Raw genomic sequence first — 16588 nt, 5'->3', positions numbered from 1 at the left:
CAATTCTCCTGCCTCAGCCTCCTGAGTAGCTGGGACTACAGGCACGCGCTGCCATGCCTGGCTGATTTTTTTGTATTTTTAGTGGAGATGGGGTTTCACCATATTGGCCAGGATGGTCTTGATCTCCTGACCTGATTCCATCTTCCTCGGCCTCCCAAAGTGTTGGGATTACAGGCGTGAGCCAGCGTGCCCAGCTGGGCTTTCTCTTATGGAAATACTTTACCTGTGCCAGAGAAACTAAGTTTATCATTCAAGGCCAGAAATCAGGATATCCTAGCCAACCCCTGGCCTCTACTAACAAAATATTCATGTTGGAGATAACTAAATTAGCACTAAGTGAAGAGTTGCCAATATAGTAGTTTGTTTGGCAGATTAAATATTTGGCACCTAAATGGTGATTGTCAATTCTGTTTTACAAATTTGTTGCCCAAATTCTGCAAATTTTCTCTCTTTTTTTTTTTTTTTTGAGATGGAGTTTTTCGCTCTTGTTGCCCAGGCTGGAGTGCAGTGGCATAATCTCGGCTCACCACAACCTCTGCCTCCCAGGTTCAAGCAATTCTCCTGCCTCAGCCTCCCAAATAGCTGAGATTACAGGCATGCGCCACCACGCCCAGCTAATTTTTTCTATTTTTAGTAGAGACGGGGTTTCTCCATGTTGGTCAGGCTGGTCTCGAACTCCCGACCTCCGGTGATCCACCCGCCTCAGCCTCCCAGAGTGCTGGGATTATGGGCGTGAGCCACCGAGCCACCGCGCCCGGCTTCTTTTTTTTTTTGGAGACAGAGTTTTGCTCTTGTTGCCCAGGCTGGAGTGCAATGGTGTGATCTCGGCTCACTGCAACCTCTGCCTCCCAGGCTCAAGCGTTTCTCTTGCCTCAGCCTCCAGAGTAGCTGGGATTACAGGTGCACACCACTAAGCCCAGCTAATTTTTTGTATTTTTAGTAGAGAGGGGGTTTCATCATGTTGGCTAGGCTGGTCTCAACTCCTGACCTCAGGTGATCCACCCGCCTTGGCCTCCCAAATTGCCGGGATCACAGGCATGAGCCACCATGCCTGGCCATTTTCTGCATATTTTCTGTGTAATCATTTTGGCCAATACTGTGGCTCACTCCTGTAATCTTAGCACTTTGGGAGGTCGAGGTGGGAGACTTGCTTGAGCATCGGAGTTTGATACCAGTGTGGGCAACATAGCAAGACCCTGTCTCCAGGGAAAAAAAAAAAAAGGAAGAAATTTTCTTAAAAAAAATTCATATATATAAAATTAAATTCAAAATATTGGTGATAAGGAATTGAATTTGTTCAGATTTTCTGTTTTTTGAAATGTATCTATGAGGAAAGAAGTATAACAAACAGTTTTGTATGCTAAGCTTTGTCTAATTCATCTGGCAATGAATTCTGCAGTGAATTTTCCAGATAACTGAAGTTTACCCTTTGAGGCCCTTAGACATTTTAAAAAGAGTTTACTAGGCTGGGCGTGGTGGCTCATGCCTGTAATCCCAGCACTTTGGGAGGCTGAGGTGGGTGGATCATGAGGTCAGAAGTTTTGAGACCAGCCTGGACAACATGGTGAAATCCCATCTCTACAAAAAAATACAAAAATTAGCCGGGCGTGGTGGCACATGCCTGTAATCCCAGCTACTCGGGAAGCTGAGACAGGAGAATTGCTTGAACTCGGAAAGCGGAGGAGCAGAGGTTGCGGTGAGCTGAGATCATGCCATTGCACTCCAGCCTGGGTGACACAGCGAGACCCTGTCTCAAAAAAAAAAAAAGTTTACTAATCTGAATGGAAATATTTCTGAAATACATTATCTTTTTATGCTTTGCAATTCCTCATAGTGTAGGTTTGTTTCATTGTTGTTTTTTTTAAATACTGAACTTTATTCTGAACATCTCTCATTGACCCCAAACTATGTACTATAATTTATCAGTTTCATATCTGTTTTTTTTTTTTTCTTTTTGAGACGGAGTTTTGCTCTGTTGCCCAGGCGGGAGTGCAGTGGCACAATCTTGGCTCACTGCAACCTCTGCCTCCCAGGTTCAGGCAATTCTCCTGCTCAGCCTCCCTAGTAGCTGGGATTACAGGCATGCACCACCACGCCTGGCTAATTTTGTATTTTTAGTAGAGACAGGGTTTCACCATGTTGGCCAGGCTGGTCTTGAACTCCTGACCTCAGGTGATCTGCCTGCCTTCGCCTGCCAGAGTGCTGGAATTACAAGTGTGAGCCACCGCGCCCGGCCATATCTGTTCTTTTTCTTTTTTTTTTTTTTTTTTTTGAGACAGAGTCTCACTCTGTTGCCTAGGCCTGGCTGGAGTGTGCAGTGGTGCGATCTCGGCTCACTGCAACCTCCACTTCCCTGGTTCAAGGGATTCTCCTGCCTCAGCCTCCCTAGTACCTGGGATTACAGGTGCATGCCACCACGCCTGGCTAATTTTTGTATTTTTGTAGAGACCAGGTTTCACCATGTTAGCTAGGCTGGTCTCAAACACCCGACCTCAGGTGATCCGCCTGTCTCTGCCTCCCAAAGTGCTGGGATTACAGGCGTGAACCACCGCGCCTAGTCCATATCTGTTCTTTTTTTTTTTTTTTGAGACAGAGTCTTGCTCTGTCGCCCAGGCTGGAGTGCAGTGGCGTGATCTCAGCTCACTGCAACCTCGGCCTCCCGGGTTCAAGCGATTCTCCTGTCTCATCCTCCCAAGTAGCTGGGACTACAGGCACCTGCCATCATGCCAGGCTAATTTTTGAATTTTTAGTAGAGAAGGGGTTTCACCATATTGGCCAGGCTGGTCTCGAACTCCTGACCTTGTGATCCACCCACCTCGGCCTCCCAAAGTGCTGGGATTACAGGCCTGAGCCACTGCACCCAGCCAGCCCGTATCTGTTCTTTAAAGTAGTTTTGTTTTCCTTATTCTCATATTCTTCTTGCTGCTTATTGTGCCTTGTTGCTGCCTGTTGTGCAATTTCTTCCCTCTTGTATTTTACTGAACTTCATCTGAAGAAGGCTTAGTAGCCAGATAAACAAGCTTGTTTGGGCTAGAAAATCAATTGCTGTGTGAGAGTTTGTTGGATTCTCTTCTGAGTAAAGGGTATGCGTTTTATTGTATGGACTTTGTATCACCTATTTTGGCTTTTCATCCAGGCCTTTTTTTTTTTTTTTTTAGCTTCCTGGTTCTAGATACAACTGATACTCTGATACAACCTGGGTAAATGTGGTCTTGAGTAGTAAGTTATCTGTGAAGCTTCTCTGAACTTTGCCACATAAATGAGCCTGCTCTTATTGTGAAGTAAATCTTACTCTAATCTGTATGTGAGTCAGTGGGAAATAACTGAGCCTTCTGATGGCTTATGTTGTTGACTGAGATTAGTTCTCTAGATTTTAGTGATTTCGTTTTGAACACCATACAAGTATGTGGTTCTTGGTTTATTTGGTCACTTGTAATCTCTTTAAAATTTTATTTTAAATTAGGAAATATTTTAGAAATACAAGAAAGTCACACAGTATGAGATTAAACAGATGTTAACGTTTTGCCCCATTTTCATCAGACTATGCATGCTTTTTTTGGGGGGGAATAAAATGTCACAGATACCTCTAAAACCCATTTCCATCTCATCCCACACTGCCCCTAGAAGTAACTTCTTTCTTCAGGTAGGTGCGTATTATTCCTTTTTATTCCTATGTATAGTTTAAAACTTTAATTGCATATTAGTAGCCACAAACATCACATACCAATATTCTGTGCCTTTTGCATTTTTACATTAATGGTAATTATTTTTGACCTTCTGCAAGTGGCTCTTTTCAATGTCTCTTGTTAGAAAACTTGGCTCAACTTGAGTTTACTAATTATTTGCTTCTTCTTGTCTTTAGCTATTATAGAACTGTTCCACCAAGGCAACAATTATTGCTATTTTAATGGTGAAATCAGTTTCATTAGGCAAATTGACTCAGGCTTCAGACTGATTGGCATTTGGAATTGTCACACTGGAGATTTTCTTTTACTGAAATCTCAGGACATTGACAATCAGAAAAAAACCCTCTTGAGTCTTACTATAGTACATGTAAGATTTGTTCCTGAGTGACTGTAGTAGACTCATTCAGGAAAATGTTATCTCCGATTTCTGCCTGCCTAGCTCATAGGAAGCTTCCATTGTAAAGTTGTTACCAGGCATCAAGCTGCCTCTTTGGTACAGCCCTTACTTAGTATTTGGCTCAGTTGAAGTGCGGTCTATATAGGAGGCCAAGAAGACTTAATCCTGGGTTTGAAACAAAGCAAGGATACACTAACATTCTATCCTTTAATAACATCAAGTAGAAAAATTGAAAATGAGCGTGTTATCAGTGCACTTTTATATGCCAACCGTGTTTCACTTGTGTTTTAAACTTGGAAACTGAAGATTTTAATGCTGAAATTTCTTTGAATTATTACCTGTTTTTTTGATAGCAGAACACACAGCTAATATTTACTAACATGAAGGTGTCAAAGGTGAGAAATCATGTACTACACCATCAGGTCAGCACTACTGTTTGGAAGAGCAGCGTCACAAAGAGCAGTGTTATACTGCGTTGTAGTCAGCACATACACTTATGTCCAAACAGATATTTTAAATTACCTTCTTGGGGTAGTACACATATGCTGATATCCAAAGTGCCATATAATACAATACATAGTTTTTAAACTTCATATCATTCTGATCAGAAGCTTTATAAACTGTTAGGTGAATGCTGTTAGATGATATGAGAGCACAATTTAACCTGTGTGTGTATGTGTATGTCTTAGCATCTATTAAGTGATGACTACATATGAGGCGCTAAGTGCTAAAACAGACACTTTACATAGATTATCCCATTATTGGTCAAGTTTTTAAATCAGTGCATCTCTAATATGAGACAGGATGCTGACCAATTTCTAAATTTGAATGGATTTCTATTTTTAAGATAAGTACCTTTGTTCCTTTGGTTCCTCCCTCCCACCCTTCCAGAAATGGTAGTATCCTGGAAAAAAAAAAAATTAGTAGCAATTCAAGAAACAGCTTAATTCATTAGTATAAATAGATGAGTTTCCCTTAAACACAGGAGGAGTTGGAAGGTACTTGTAATTGGATGTTGTGCATGGTGCCTTTCCAAAATGCACAAATACTTTCTCTCAAATGATTGCAATAGTAATGTGCTTTGTGATTTGGCATGTATAATGTTGTACAGGTATCTTGACATTGGTGGATTAACTGCTTGGCTACTGTGAAATTCACTGTAGATGTTGATGGATGAAAGTGTGGTTGCCTAGATAATGATTAAGACTAGTAACTAAACCACGGTTATTATTTTGCTGGCATAAACTTCAAACTCAGAAAGGTTTTTATTCATTTTACCCATTGGAGCATACCCCAGTAAGTGCTTCATTTCTTTGTGTTTCTGATTTTTTTTTTTTTTTAAGATGGAGTCTTGCTTTCGTCGCCCAGGTTGGAGTGCAATGGCGCGATTTCGGCTCAGTGCAACTTCCGCCTCCTAGGTTCAAGTGATTCTCCTTCCTCAGCCTCCCAAGTAGCTGGGATTACAGGCATGTGCCACCACACCCAGCTAATCTTTGTATTTTTAGTAGAGATGGGGTTTCACCATATTAGCCAGGCTGGTCTCGAACCCCTGACCTCGTGATCCACCCACTTTGGCCTCCCAAAGTGCTGGGATTACAGGCATGAGCCGCCGTGCCTGGCCATGTTTCTGAATTTTTAAGTCAACTTCTGAATAGGCAAAGAATTCTTTTTGTTTTTTGTTCAACTTTAGTGCTATAAATCGCCAGTTGGACACAAAAGTTTTAGTGCTGTTTAGGTATGTTTTGGTGAAATAGACAGTGTGAAGGAGTATTGCTGCTTAAAAGATAAGCCATTCATTAAATGACATTTGTTTTGAAACATGAAGATTTATGAGAAGCATTTTTTTTGTGAGCCAAAGTAGTTTCACTTTATGTGTTAGAGAATTTGAATAGCTCGTTATAGGCTTTGTAACTTACTGTCTCATTTAGGTCAGGTAATTTTAGTTGCCAGCTAATCATGTTTAAATATGTATTGGTTATTAATAAATGATTACCCATATACAGGTCTTTCATGCAGATATCGTACTACTCTGATGTTCTTACCTAGTTTTGTGGTATGTTCAGTTGTCTAAGAGCATTGTTGATCTGCACACAGATTTTGTTTGGTCTATATAGTGTTTCTGAAAACTTGAATTAGTTACCATTAATAAAAAATTGAGAGATTGCACATGAAATCTGAATTTGTAGTTTTTTTTAAAAAAATTGGAAGATCAGGCCAGGTGCGGTGGCTCATGCCTGTAATCCCAGCACTTTGGGAGGCCGAGGCGGGCAGATCACCTGAGGTCGGGAGTTCGAGACCAGCCTGACCAACATGGAGAAACCCCGTCTCTACTAGAAATACAAAATTTACCGGGTGTGGTGGCACATGCCTGTAATCCCAGCTACTAGGGAGGCTGAGGCAGGAAAATCGCTTGAACCTGGGAGGCGGAGGTTGCGGTGAGCCGAGATCGCGCCATTGCACTCCAGCCTGGGCAACAAGAGCGAAACTCCGTCTCAAAAAAAAAAAAAAAAAAAAATTGGAAGATCTGTCAGCACTAAACCTGCCAGTCACCATAGCGATAATTCATTGGCTTCAAGAAATGGCTACCATCTCCTCCTTTTAAGGGGTGTGCACAGCTTCCACATGGCTTGCTACACTTACCTGCCTCAGGAAGCATTTCTTTGTGATTTTAGGGCATCTGTGTTTTTGTTATTTTAGATTTAGAACATTCAAATGTCTGGAAATGAATTTGAAGTTTTTTTTAAAACAAAATAAATGCATATAAGCAAGGTTATGACTAAATTGAAAAATGCACAAGAGGCCGGGCGTGGTGGCTCACGTCTGTAATCTCAGCACTTTGGGAGGCTGAGACGGGCGGATCACGAGGTCAGGAGTTTGAGACCAGCCCGACCAACAAGGTGAAACCCCATCTCTACTAAAAATACAAAAGTTAGATGGGCGTGGTGGTGCACACCTGTAATCCCAGCTACTCAGGAGGCTGAGGCAGGAGAATCGCTTGAACCTAGGAGATGGAGGTTGCAGTGAGCCAAGATCACATCATTGCACTCCAGCCTGGGCAAGAGAGCGAGACTCCATCTCAAAAAAAGAAAGAAAAATGCACAAGAGTGTTAAGCAGTTCACAGTGGAAAAACTTAATGGCACACACACACACACACACACACGAGAAAAGATGCATAGTAACCAATGTTATTAGAAATCAGGGAAATTCTGATTAAACCAATGGACTATCAGTAAAAAAATTTTTTTTTTTTTAAATTTTTGAGACAGAGTTTTGCTCTTGTTGCCCAGGCTGGAGTGCAATGGCTAAGTCTAGCTCACTGCAACCTCCACTGCACGGGTTCAAGTGATTCTCCTGCTTCAGCCTTCCAAGTAGCTGGGATTACAGGCACGCACCACATGCCTGGCTAATTTTGTGTGTGTTTTTTTTTTTTTTTTTTTTAGTAAAAATGGGGTTTCACCATGTTGGTCAGGCTGGTGTTGAACTCCTGACCTCAAGTGAGCCACCCACCTCAGCCTCCCAAAGTGCTGGGATTACAGGCCTGAGCCACTGTGCCTAGCCAGGACTATCATTTAATACCCATTAGATTGTCAAAAATATTAAAGTTTTTCAGAACATGCTGAAAGTGGAATTTCTTCATTCTTTGCTCATGGGAATGTCAGTTGATACCACTCTAGAGGATAATTTGGCAGTTCTTGGTAAAGTTGAAGATTTATGTCCAACAATCCAGAAAGTCCACTATTAGGTTCCTTTCCATGGAAAAATTCTCTCATGTGTGCACAGGAAAACATGGACCAAGATGCTAGTTTGTTTGTTTATTTATTTATTTATTTTTGAGACAGAGTCTTGCTCTGTTGCTCAGGCTGGAGTGCAGTGGCACAATCTCCGCTCACTGCAAGCTCCGCCTCCCAGATTCACGTCATTCTCCTGCCTCAACCTCCTGAGTAGCTGGGACTACAGGCGCCGGCCACCACGCCCGGCTAATTTTTTGTATTTTTAGTAGAGACGCGGTTTCACCGTGTTAGCCAGGATGGTCTCGATCTCCTGACCTCATGGTCCGCCTGCCTCGGCCTCCCAAAGTGCTGGGATTACAGGCGTGAGCCACCGTGCCTGGCCTTAATTTTTGTATTTTTAGTAGAGATGGGGTCTCTCTACTCTCTATGTCAGCCAGGCTGGTTTTGAATTCCTGGCCTCAAGTGATCTGCCTGCCTGATCCTCCAAAAGTGCTAGGATTACAGGTGTGAGCCACCACATTTGGCGGTGAGTTATTGTATAAAGTTTTGACGTGATTTATAGTGTCAGCCTTCTTCCTCTATCCTCACAGAAGGCCTCATGGTGAGTTTGATGTGCATGTTAAAATATATAATTATTGCAATATGTTGTAAGAAATGTTTCCTAATTAAGATTTTTATGAAATTAAAAGTATTTATTTATTTATTTATTTTTTGAGATAGAGTCTCACTCTGTTATCCAGGCTGGAGTGTAGTGGCACGATTTCAGCCCACTGCAATCTCCGCCTCCCGAGTTTAAGCAATTCTCGTGCCTTAGCTCCCTGAGTAGCTGGAATTACAGGCCTGTGCCACCTTGCCTGGCTGATTTTTGTATTCTTTTTTTTTTTTTTTTTTTTTTTGAGACGTAGCCTCACTCTGTCGCCCAGGCTGCAGTGCAGTGCAGTGGTGTGATCTCGGCCCACTGCAAGCTCACCTCCTGGGTTCAAGTGATTCTCCTGCCCCTGCATCCTGAGTAGCTGGGATTACAGGTGTGTGCCACCAGACCTGGCCAATTTTTAGTAGAGATGGGGTTACACCATGTTGGCCAGGCTGATCTCAAACTCCTGACCTCAGGTGGTCCGCCTGCCTCGGCCTCCGGAGGTGCCAAGATTACAGGTGTGAGCCGATGCCCCCAGCCTATTTTTATTTTTTGAGCAGAGTCTCGCTCTCTTGTTCAGGCCGGAGGTCAGTGGTGTAATCATAGCTCACTGCAGCCTCGCTTGACCTCCTGGGCTTAAGGGATCCTCCTCCCTCAGCCTCTCCAGTAGTTAGGACTATAGGTGGGTACCATCACACCCACCTAATTTTTAAATTTTTTTTTGTGTCACTGTGTTGCCCACGCTGGTCTTGAATTTTTGACCTCAAGTAATCCTCCTGCCTCAGCCTCCCAAAGTGTTGGTATTACAGGCATGAGCCACTGTGCCCAGCCCTTTAATAGTTTAAAATCAAGACTTAAGTAGAAAACATTATTTTATTTTGCTCATTGGTTAGATGTAAGTGATGTGAAATACTTAAACATCCATTATTGTTTTTAATATAATTTGGAAAACATGAGTTGCTTTGGATTATTAAAACTTCATTTATTTGTACCATTGATGCATAAATTCTCAGTCTAGGTTTTAGCGAAGTCTGGATTTTAAAAAATTGACTGTGATATTAGTCCAGGTCTTACTAACATAATAATTATTATTATTTGAGAGACACAGAGTCTTGCTCAGTTGCCCAGGATGGAGTGCATCTGCACAATCACAGCTTATTGCAGCCTCAACCTCCTGGGCTCAAGCAGTCCTCCCACTTCAACCTCCCGAGTAGCTGGGACTATAGGCACACACCACAACTCCTGGCCAATTTTTGTATTTTTTGTAGAGATGGGGTTTCGCCATGTTTTCCAGGCTGGTCTCAAACTCCTGGGCTCAAGCGATCCTCTTTGCTTGGCCTCCCAAAGTGCTGGGATTATAGGTGTGCGCCAACACACCTGGCCAAGTTGTATATACTATTAATCTAGGCTATTTCTGACACTGTTGATTTTTCTTTTCCCCTTAGGTGAGGCAGGCGACTAATCAGATTGTGATGAATTGTGCTGATATTGATATTATTACAGCTTCATATGCGCCAGAAGGAGATGAAGGTAAGAGCTGTTTTCCATTTTAATTTGCTGTCTGCATGTGCATATGTAGGGGGTGTGTGTGTGTGTGTGAGAGAGAGAGAGAGAGAGAGAGAGAGATTTTCAGGTTAAGACTTCAATGTTTGTTACTTTAGAAATGGGTAAATTCAGCTGGGTGAAGTGGCTCACGCCTATAATCCCAGCACTTTGGGAGGCTGAGGTGAGCAGATCCCTGAGCCCATGAGTTTGAGACCAGCCTGGGCCACATGGCGAAACAAACAAACAAACAAACAAAAATATTAGCTAGGCATAGTGGTGTGTGCCTGTAGTCCCAGCTATTTGGGAGGCTGAGGTGGGAGGATCTATTGAGCGCAGATGACCGAGGCTGCAGTGAGCCATGATTGTGCCACTGCACTCCAGCCTGTGCGACAGAGTGAGACCCTGACTCAAAAAAAGAAAAAGAAAAAAAAGGGTAAAATGTTTATGGGAAATATTGAATAGTATAACCTAACAGTATTGTGAAATAAAGTAAATGTCACAATTTATTCTATTTTTAAATTTATTTTTATTTATTTATTTTTTTGAGACAGTCTTGCTCTGTTGCCCAGGCTGGAGTGCAGTGGCGTGATCTCAGCTCACTGCTATCTCTGCCTCCTGGGTTCAAGCAGTTCTCCCTGCCTCAGCCTCCTGAGTGGCTGAGATTACAGGTGCCCACCACCATACCTAGCTAATTTTTGTATTTTTAATAGAGACAGGGTTTTGCTATGTTGGCCAGGCTGGTCTTGAACTCCTGACCTCAGGTGATCTGCCTGCCTCCCAAAGTGCTGGGATTACAGGTGTGAGCCACCACACCCGGCCAAATGTCGCAATTTAAATTCTACTTCCAAAATTAACTTATTTTGTGATACTAGGGAAATCACATTTTCATAAGTATAAAATGAATATAATATGCATAATAAAGCTGATAAGTTATTTGAAAAATTAAGTACTTTGAACATGAAAGGCTCCTCAAAGAGGCTTCGTTTTTATGTTTTTCTTAAAGTTTTTTTTTCTTTTTGTACTATAGTTTAAAATTGAGATAAGTCATACTCCTAATTCGGAGAAAAACATTTGCTTTATGAGACAATATGAAGATTAGAAGCTAAATAATGGAGTTAGTTATAGGGGAAGAACATGTTAAAAAGAAACATGGTATAGAATGTGGAACTCCATTAGTGTCTATAAAATGAGAACTATTTTAGACCTTATAATTTTAGTATGAAAGTAGTCCATTTTGACTGGAAATCTTATTCCCGTATGAGCTGCTTTTTAAATAGATACCAAATTTGGCATAAACTCTTACAAGTACCTCAGTATTGGAGCTGGATTGCGTTTTACTTTTTTTTTTGAGAGAGTCTCGCTCTGTCACCCAGGCTGGGGGGCAATGGCATGATCTTAACTACCACAACCTCTGTCTCCTGGTCTCAAGCCATCCTCCCACCTCACCCTCCCAAGTAGCTGATATTACAGGCGTGTACCACCATGCCTGGCTAATATTCGTATTTGTATTTTTTTGTAGATATGGCGGGGGGTGGGGGGGGGGTCTTCCTATATTGCCCAGGCTGGTCTTGAACTCCTGGGCTCAAGGAATCTGACCTCTTTGGCCTCCCAGGTTGCTGAGATTACAGGCAAGAGCCACCACACCTGGTTGCCTTTTTACTTTTGATTTCACCTAGACATTCCTTGTCAAAATGGTTATTGGTTACTCTGAGACTTCTTTAATATAAAATAATTTACGGCTGGGCACGGGCCTGTAATCCCAGCACTTTGGGAGGCCGAGGCGGGCACATCACAAGGTCAGGAGATCAAGACCATCCTGGCTAACTTGGTGAAACCCCGTCTCTACTAAAAATACAAAAAGTTAGCTGGGCCTGGTGGCGGGCGTCTGTGATCCCAGCTACTCGGGAGGTTGAGGCAGGAGAATGGCGTGAACCCGGGAGGCGGAGCTTGCAGTGAGCTGAGATCGCGCCACTGTACTCCAGCCTGGGCGACAGAGCGAGACTCTGTCTCAAAATAAATAAATAAATAAAATAAAATAATTTACACATTTGATCTTTTAACTTATTTTATATTTTGATTTCCTCTCTCCTTTATATTATACTGAAAAGAAGTTTCATTTTAAGGCCTCATAACATTTATGATTTTTTCTTAAACTATTTTGTCTATAGAAAGTCAAAGTAGTAGCAGTTGAACATACTATTCCCAAGAAGTACTTAAGTTCAATTGATCGTAAATTAGATCAAACTGCTGGAAGAACAGATTCTTCAAATAGACTTGAGTGAGTGCCAGCTTTAAAAAAATTGTCTGGTAAATGAAAGAGTGATTATTTAACTTCTTTAACTGTGGAGAAAAATAGAAGTACTTTAGCCAGGTGTATCAAAGCAACAAGGCTTTCTTTGTTGCAGGTAGAGAATGTTTAAATTCGATGTGTGGTTTTAAAGTGGTATGTAGATAGGTAGATCTAGTAATATAAATGTGTGCCTTCCAGCTGGCATGGTTTCAGCTCAAGTTTGTTTTTTATCTTCCTGTACTAAAAATGTCAGGATAGAATTCAGGTGACTGAAAAGTTCTTTTTTTTTTGAGATGGAGTCTCGCTCTGTCACCAAATGATCTTGGCTTGCTGCAACCTCCGCCTCTCGGGTTCAAGCAATTCTCCTGCCTCAGCCTCCTGAGTAGCTGGGATTACAGGCGCGTGCCACCACGCCCGGCTAATTTTTGTATTTTTAGTAGAGATGGAGTTTCACCATGTTTGTTAGGCTGGTCTTGAACTCCTGGCTTCATGATCCACCCGCCTCAGCCTCCCAAAGTATGGGAATTACAGGCGTGAGCCACCGCGCCCGACCTGACTGAAAAGTTTTGAATATGCATAACCAAATGGTGCTAAGCTCATAATGATCTGTATCTCGCGGAAGCCCAGTTAGTGTTCTTACTAAGAGAGTCAAGAGAGAAATGTAAACTTAATGGAAAAGATTTGAAGAGAGATTCTGATAAAACATTAAATTATTTTAGATACATAATATATATTCAATGCTGGGTGCAGTGGCTTACGCCTGTAATCCCAGCACTTTGGGAGGCTGTGGCGGGTGGATCATGAGGTCAGAAGTTCAAGACCAGCCTGGCCAAGATGGTGAAACCCCATCTCTACTAAAAATAAAAAAATTAGCTGGGTATGGTGGCGGGTGCCTGTAATCCCAGCTACTTGAGAGGCTGAGGCGGAGAATTGCTTGAACCCAGGAGGCAGAGGTTGCAGTGAGCCGGGATCATGCCACTGCATTCCAGCCTGGGTGACAGAGACTCTGTCTCAAAAAAAAAAATTTTCCTTCAGAACTAGCTAAGGTACATTTCTCAACGCTTTTCTACCAGAGCAGCAGGAAAAAACCTGAAGTCATGTGTGAGACCATGTAATTTTAGAGTTTAAGAGAATGGGAAGTTGTATGAGTTGTTAAAGTTTGAATTGGGGGCGGCCAGGTGTGGTGGCTCACACTTATAATCCCAGCATTTTGGGAGGGCTAGGTTGGCGGATCACCTGTAGTCAGGAGTTCCAGAACAGCCTGGCCAACATGGTGAAACGCCATCTCTACTAAAAACACAAAAATTAGCTGGGTGTGGTGGCAGGCACCTGTAATTGCAGCTACTTGGGAGACTGAAGGCAGGAGAATCGCCTGAACCCGGGAGGCGGAAGTTGCAGTGAGCGGAGATTGTGTCACTGCACTCCAGCCTGGGGCAACAGAGCAAGACTCTGTCTGAAAAAAAAAAAAAGTTTTGATTGGGAACAGGGATAGATTTGGCCTTCCATGTATATATAATTAAAAAGAAAGATAAAAGTAAAATCAGAAAATTACTTTTAAGGCATGAAATTGTTGCTTCTTTTAATTTTTTTTTTTTTTTCTTTTTGAGACGGAGTCTTGCTCTGTCACCCAGGCTGGAGTGCGGTGGCGCAGTCTTGGCTCACTGCAAGCTCTGCCTCCCGGGTTCACGCCATTCTCCTGCCTCAGCCTCCCCAGCAGCTGGGACTACAGGCGCACGCCGCCACGCCCGGCTAATTTTTGTATTTTTAGTAGAGACGGGGTTTTACCGTATTAGCCAGGATGGTCTCGATCTCCTGACCTTGTGATCTGCCCGCCTCGGCCTCCCAAAGTGCTGGGATTAAAGGTGTGAGCCAAAGTGCTGGGATTAAAGGTGCCTGGCCAATTGTTGCTTCTTTGTGTAAGTTTTTATTTGAAGAAAAAGGCCATTTTTTTGTGATATGTGCAGTCATCCTAAAAGACCTATGGGCATGTGGTCTGTTTTTTTGTTTTTTTTTTTTTGAGATGCAGTCTTGCTGTATCGCCCAGGCTGGAGTACAGTGGTGCAATCTTGGCTCACTGCAACTAGTAGAACTAGTAGAACTTTCTTTTTTTTTTTTAAAGAACTTGTTTTAAAATAATCCTTAATAGGCCTTTTATTAACTCTGTTTGGATATTAGTTATGTACCCTTTTCTCTTGCAAAAATGAAAGAGATCATTTCAAGTAGAAATTAAAGGCTTGTTTCTCATCCCTTTAAATATAGTAGTAGTTATACCAGATATATATGTATATATATTTTTATTTATTTATTTTTTTTTGAGACAGAGTTTCACTCTTGTTGCCCAGGCTGGAGTGCAATGGCATGATCTTGTGCACTGCAACCTCTGCCTCCCAGGTTCAAGCAATTCTCCTGCCTCAGCCTCCTGAGTAGCTGGGATCACAGGTGTGCACCACCACCCCCAGCTAATTTTTGTATTTTTAGTAGAGACAGGGTTTCACCATGTTGGCCAGCCTGGTCTCGAACTCGAGACCTCAGGTGATCCACCTACCTCGGCCTCCCAAAGTGCTGGGATTACAGGCATGAGTCACCACGCCTGGCCCAGTTATACCAGATATAAACAAATTTGCTAGTAGTTTAGATTTCTGGAATTGTGCCAACTACACATCAAGAGACTATTTAGTTTTATTGCAGAAGTCAGCATCAGTTTCTTGTTATAAGACAAGACCTGTTTTTACAGACTTTTCTATTTCTCAGTGGAACTTTACTCTGAAGATACACTCTTCCATTTAAATACTAGTTCCAAAACCTACATTATATGGTGGCTGCTTAATAAACATTTAACATTTTGGTTAATTTAAATCTTGTTGATGTGTATACGTGAATAATTAGGCTAAAAGCAGATACCTTTGATTATTGTGAAACTTCAAGTAAATATTGTGTGAAAAGGACCCCTTCTGTCTCACAAATTCTGGCCCCTCAGCTCACTGTCTGAACAGTGATTCCCTTGCATATAATAAATTCCCTTGGCTTATATATAATAATAAATGAAGTTTATTATTTATTTGAACTTTTTACTCCTGTAAATATCAAGGTTCTTTTTGCCTAAGTGGTAATTTGTGTCATTCAAGGAGTTTTTATTAAATATTATTATTATTATTTGAGACAGAGTCTCACTCTTATTGCCCAGGCTGGAGTGCAGTGGCGCGATCTCGGCTCACTACAGCCTCCGTCTCCTGGGTTGAAGTGATTCTTGTGCCTCAGCCTCCCAAGTAGCTGGGATTACAGGTGTGTGCCACCAAACCTGGCTAATTTTTAAATTTTTGTAGAGATGGGGTTTCCCCATTTTGGCCAGGCTGCTCTCAAACTGTTGACCTCAGGTGATCCGCCCACCTTGGCCTCCCAAAGTGCTGGGATTACAGGTGTGAGCCACTGCACCAGACCTTAAATACTCTGTTTAAGTGATAGTTTGATAAGTGTGAACGCAAGTCTGAAATAGGTTTCTTTGCTTGTGAGAAAGTATAACGAATTGCCAAGACAGTAGTGACAAACAGAGGGCATATTTTTCAAAGAGGAAGAGTTTATATAGTGTTAACATTAAGACAAAAGTCTTAAGTTTCTAATTTCTGATCTTGTTTTTTGAGATTTCTTTCTTTTCTTTTTCTTTCTTTTTTTTTTTTGAGACAGGTCTTTCTCTGTTATCCAGGCTGGAATGCAGTGGTGCAATCCTGGCTTACTGCAGCCTCCTGGGCTCAAGTTACTTTCCCACCACAGCCTCCTGCAGAGCTGGGATGGCTGGCATGTGCCACCACACCTGGCTAATTTTTTAATTTTTGTAGAGATGGGGTTTTGCAATGTTCCCCAGGCTGGTCTCAAACTCCAAGACTCAAGCAGTCCTCCTGCCTCAGCTTCCCAAAGTGCTGGGATTACAGATCTCAGCCAATGTGCCTGGCCCTTGTTTGGATTTCTATGCTTATCCGTGAAATATATTCTGGTTTCTATGCAGGATAGATCCATTCTCAAACAACCCTTAAGTATCATTAGTTTAAACTGGAGCCAAATAAAGAAATGTCAGCATTAGAAGGAGCAAGTGATAGTTAGCCAGCCCCTTTATTCCTTTTTAGTGCAAATCAGAGATAAAGAACATGAAGTTTGCAGTGTATTTGCATTCTTTCACTTTTACATTTGTTGGTTTTGAATAATATTGAGGGGCTGTCTGATAAAGAACCTGTGTTGGTTTCCATATGGCTATATACAAAGTATATGAGTGTAGAATAGTTTTAAATTTTGTCTTAGTTATATTTGGTAAG

General features: G+C 42.0%; 1 protein-coding gene across 3 annotated transcripts in view; it reads left to right on the top strand.

Annotated features, from left to right (window-relative positions):
- Positions 1-16588, top strand: part of NPEPPS (aminopeptidase puromycin sensitive) — a 94773-nt gene that overhangs the window by 4516 nt on the left and 73669 nt on the right. For all 3 annotated transcript variants that reach the window (XM_009236557.4, XM_054546291.2, XM_063718818.1), the window contains exon 2: positions 9895-9979. In XM_009236557.4, the coding sequence (XP_009234832.1) occupies positions 9895-9979 (85 nt within the window). The remainder of the gene's footprint in view (positions 1-9894; positions 9980-16588) is intronic.

Source organism: Pongo abelii, chromosome 19 (assembly GCF_028885655.2).
Source record: "Pongo abelii isolate AG06213 chromosome 19, NHGRI_mPonAbe1-v2.0_pri, whole genome shotgun sequence".
Classification (NCBI taxonomy): Eukaryota; Metazoa; Chordata; class Mammalia; order Primates; family Hominidae; genus Pongo; species Pongo abelii.
The sequence above is the reverse complement of the archived record's forward strand: the minus strand, read 5'-3'. Positions and strand labels throughout refer to the sequence as shown.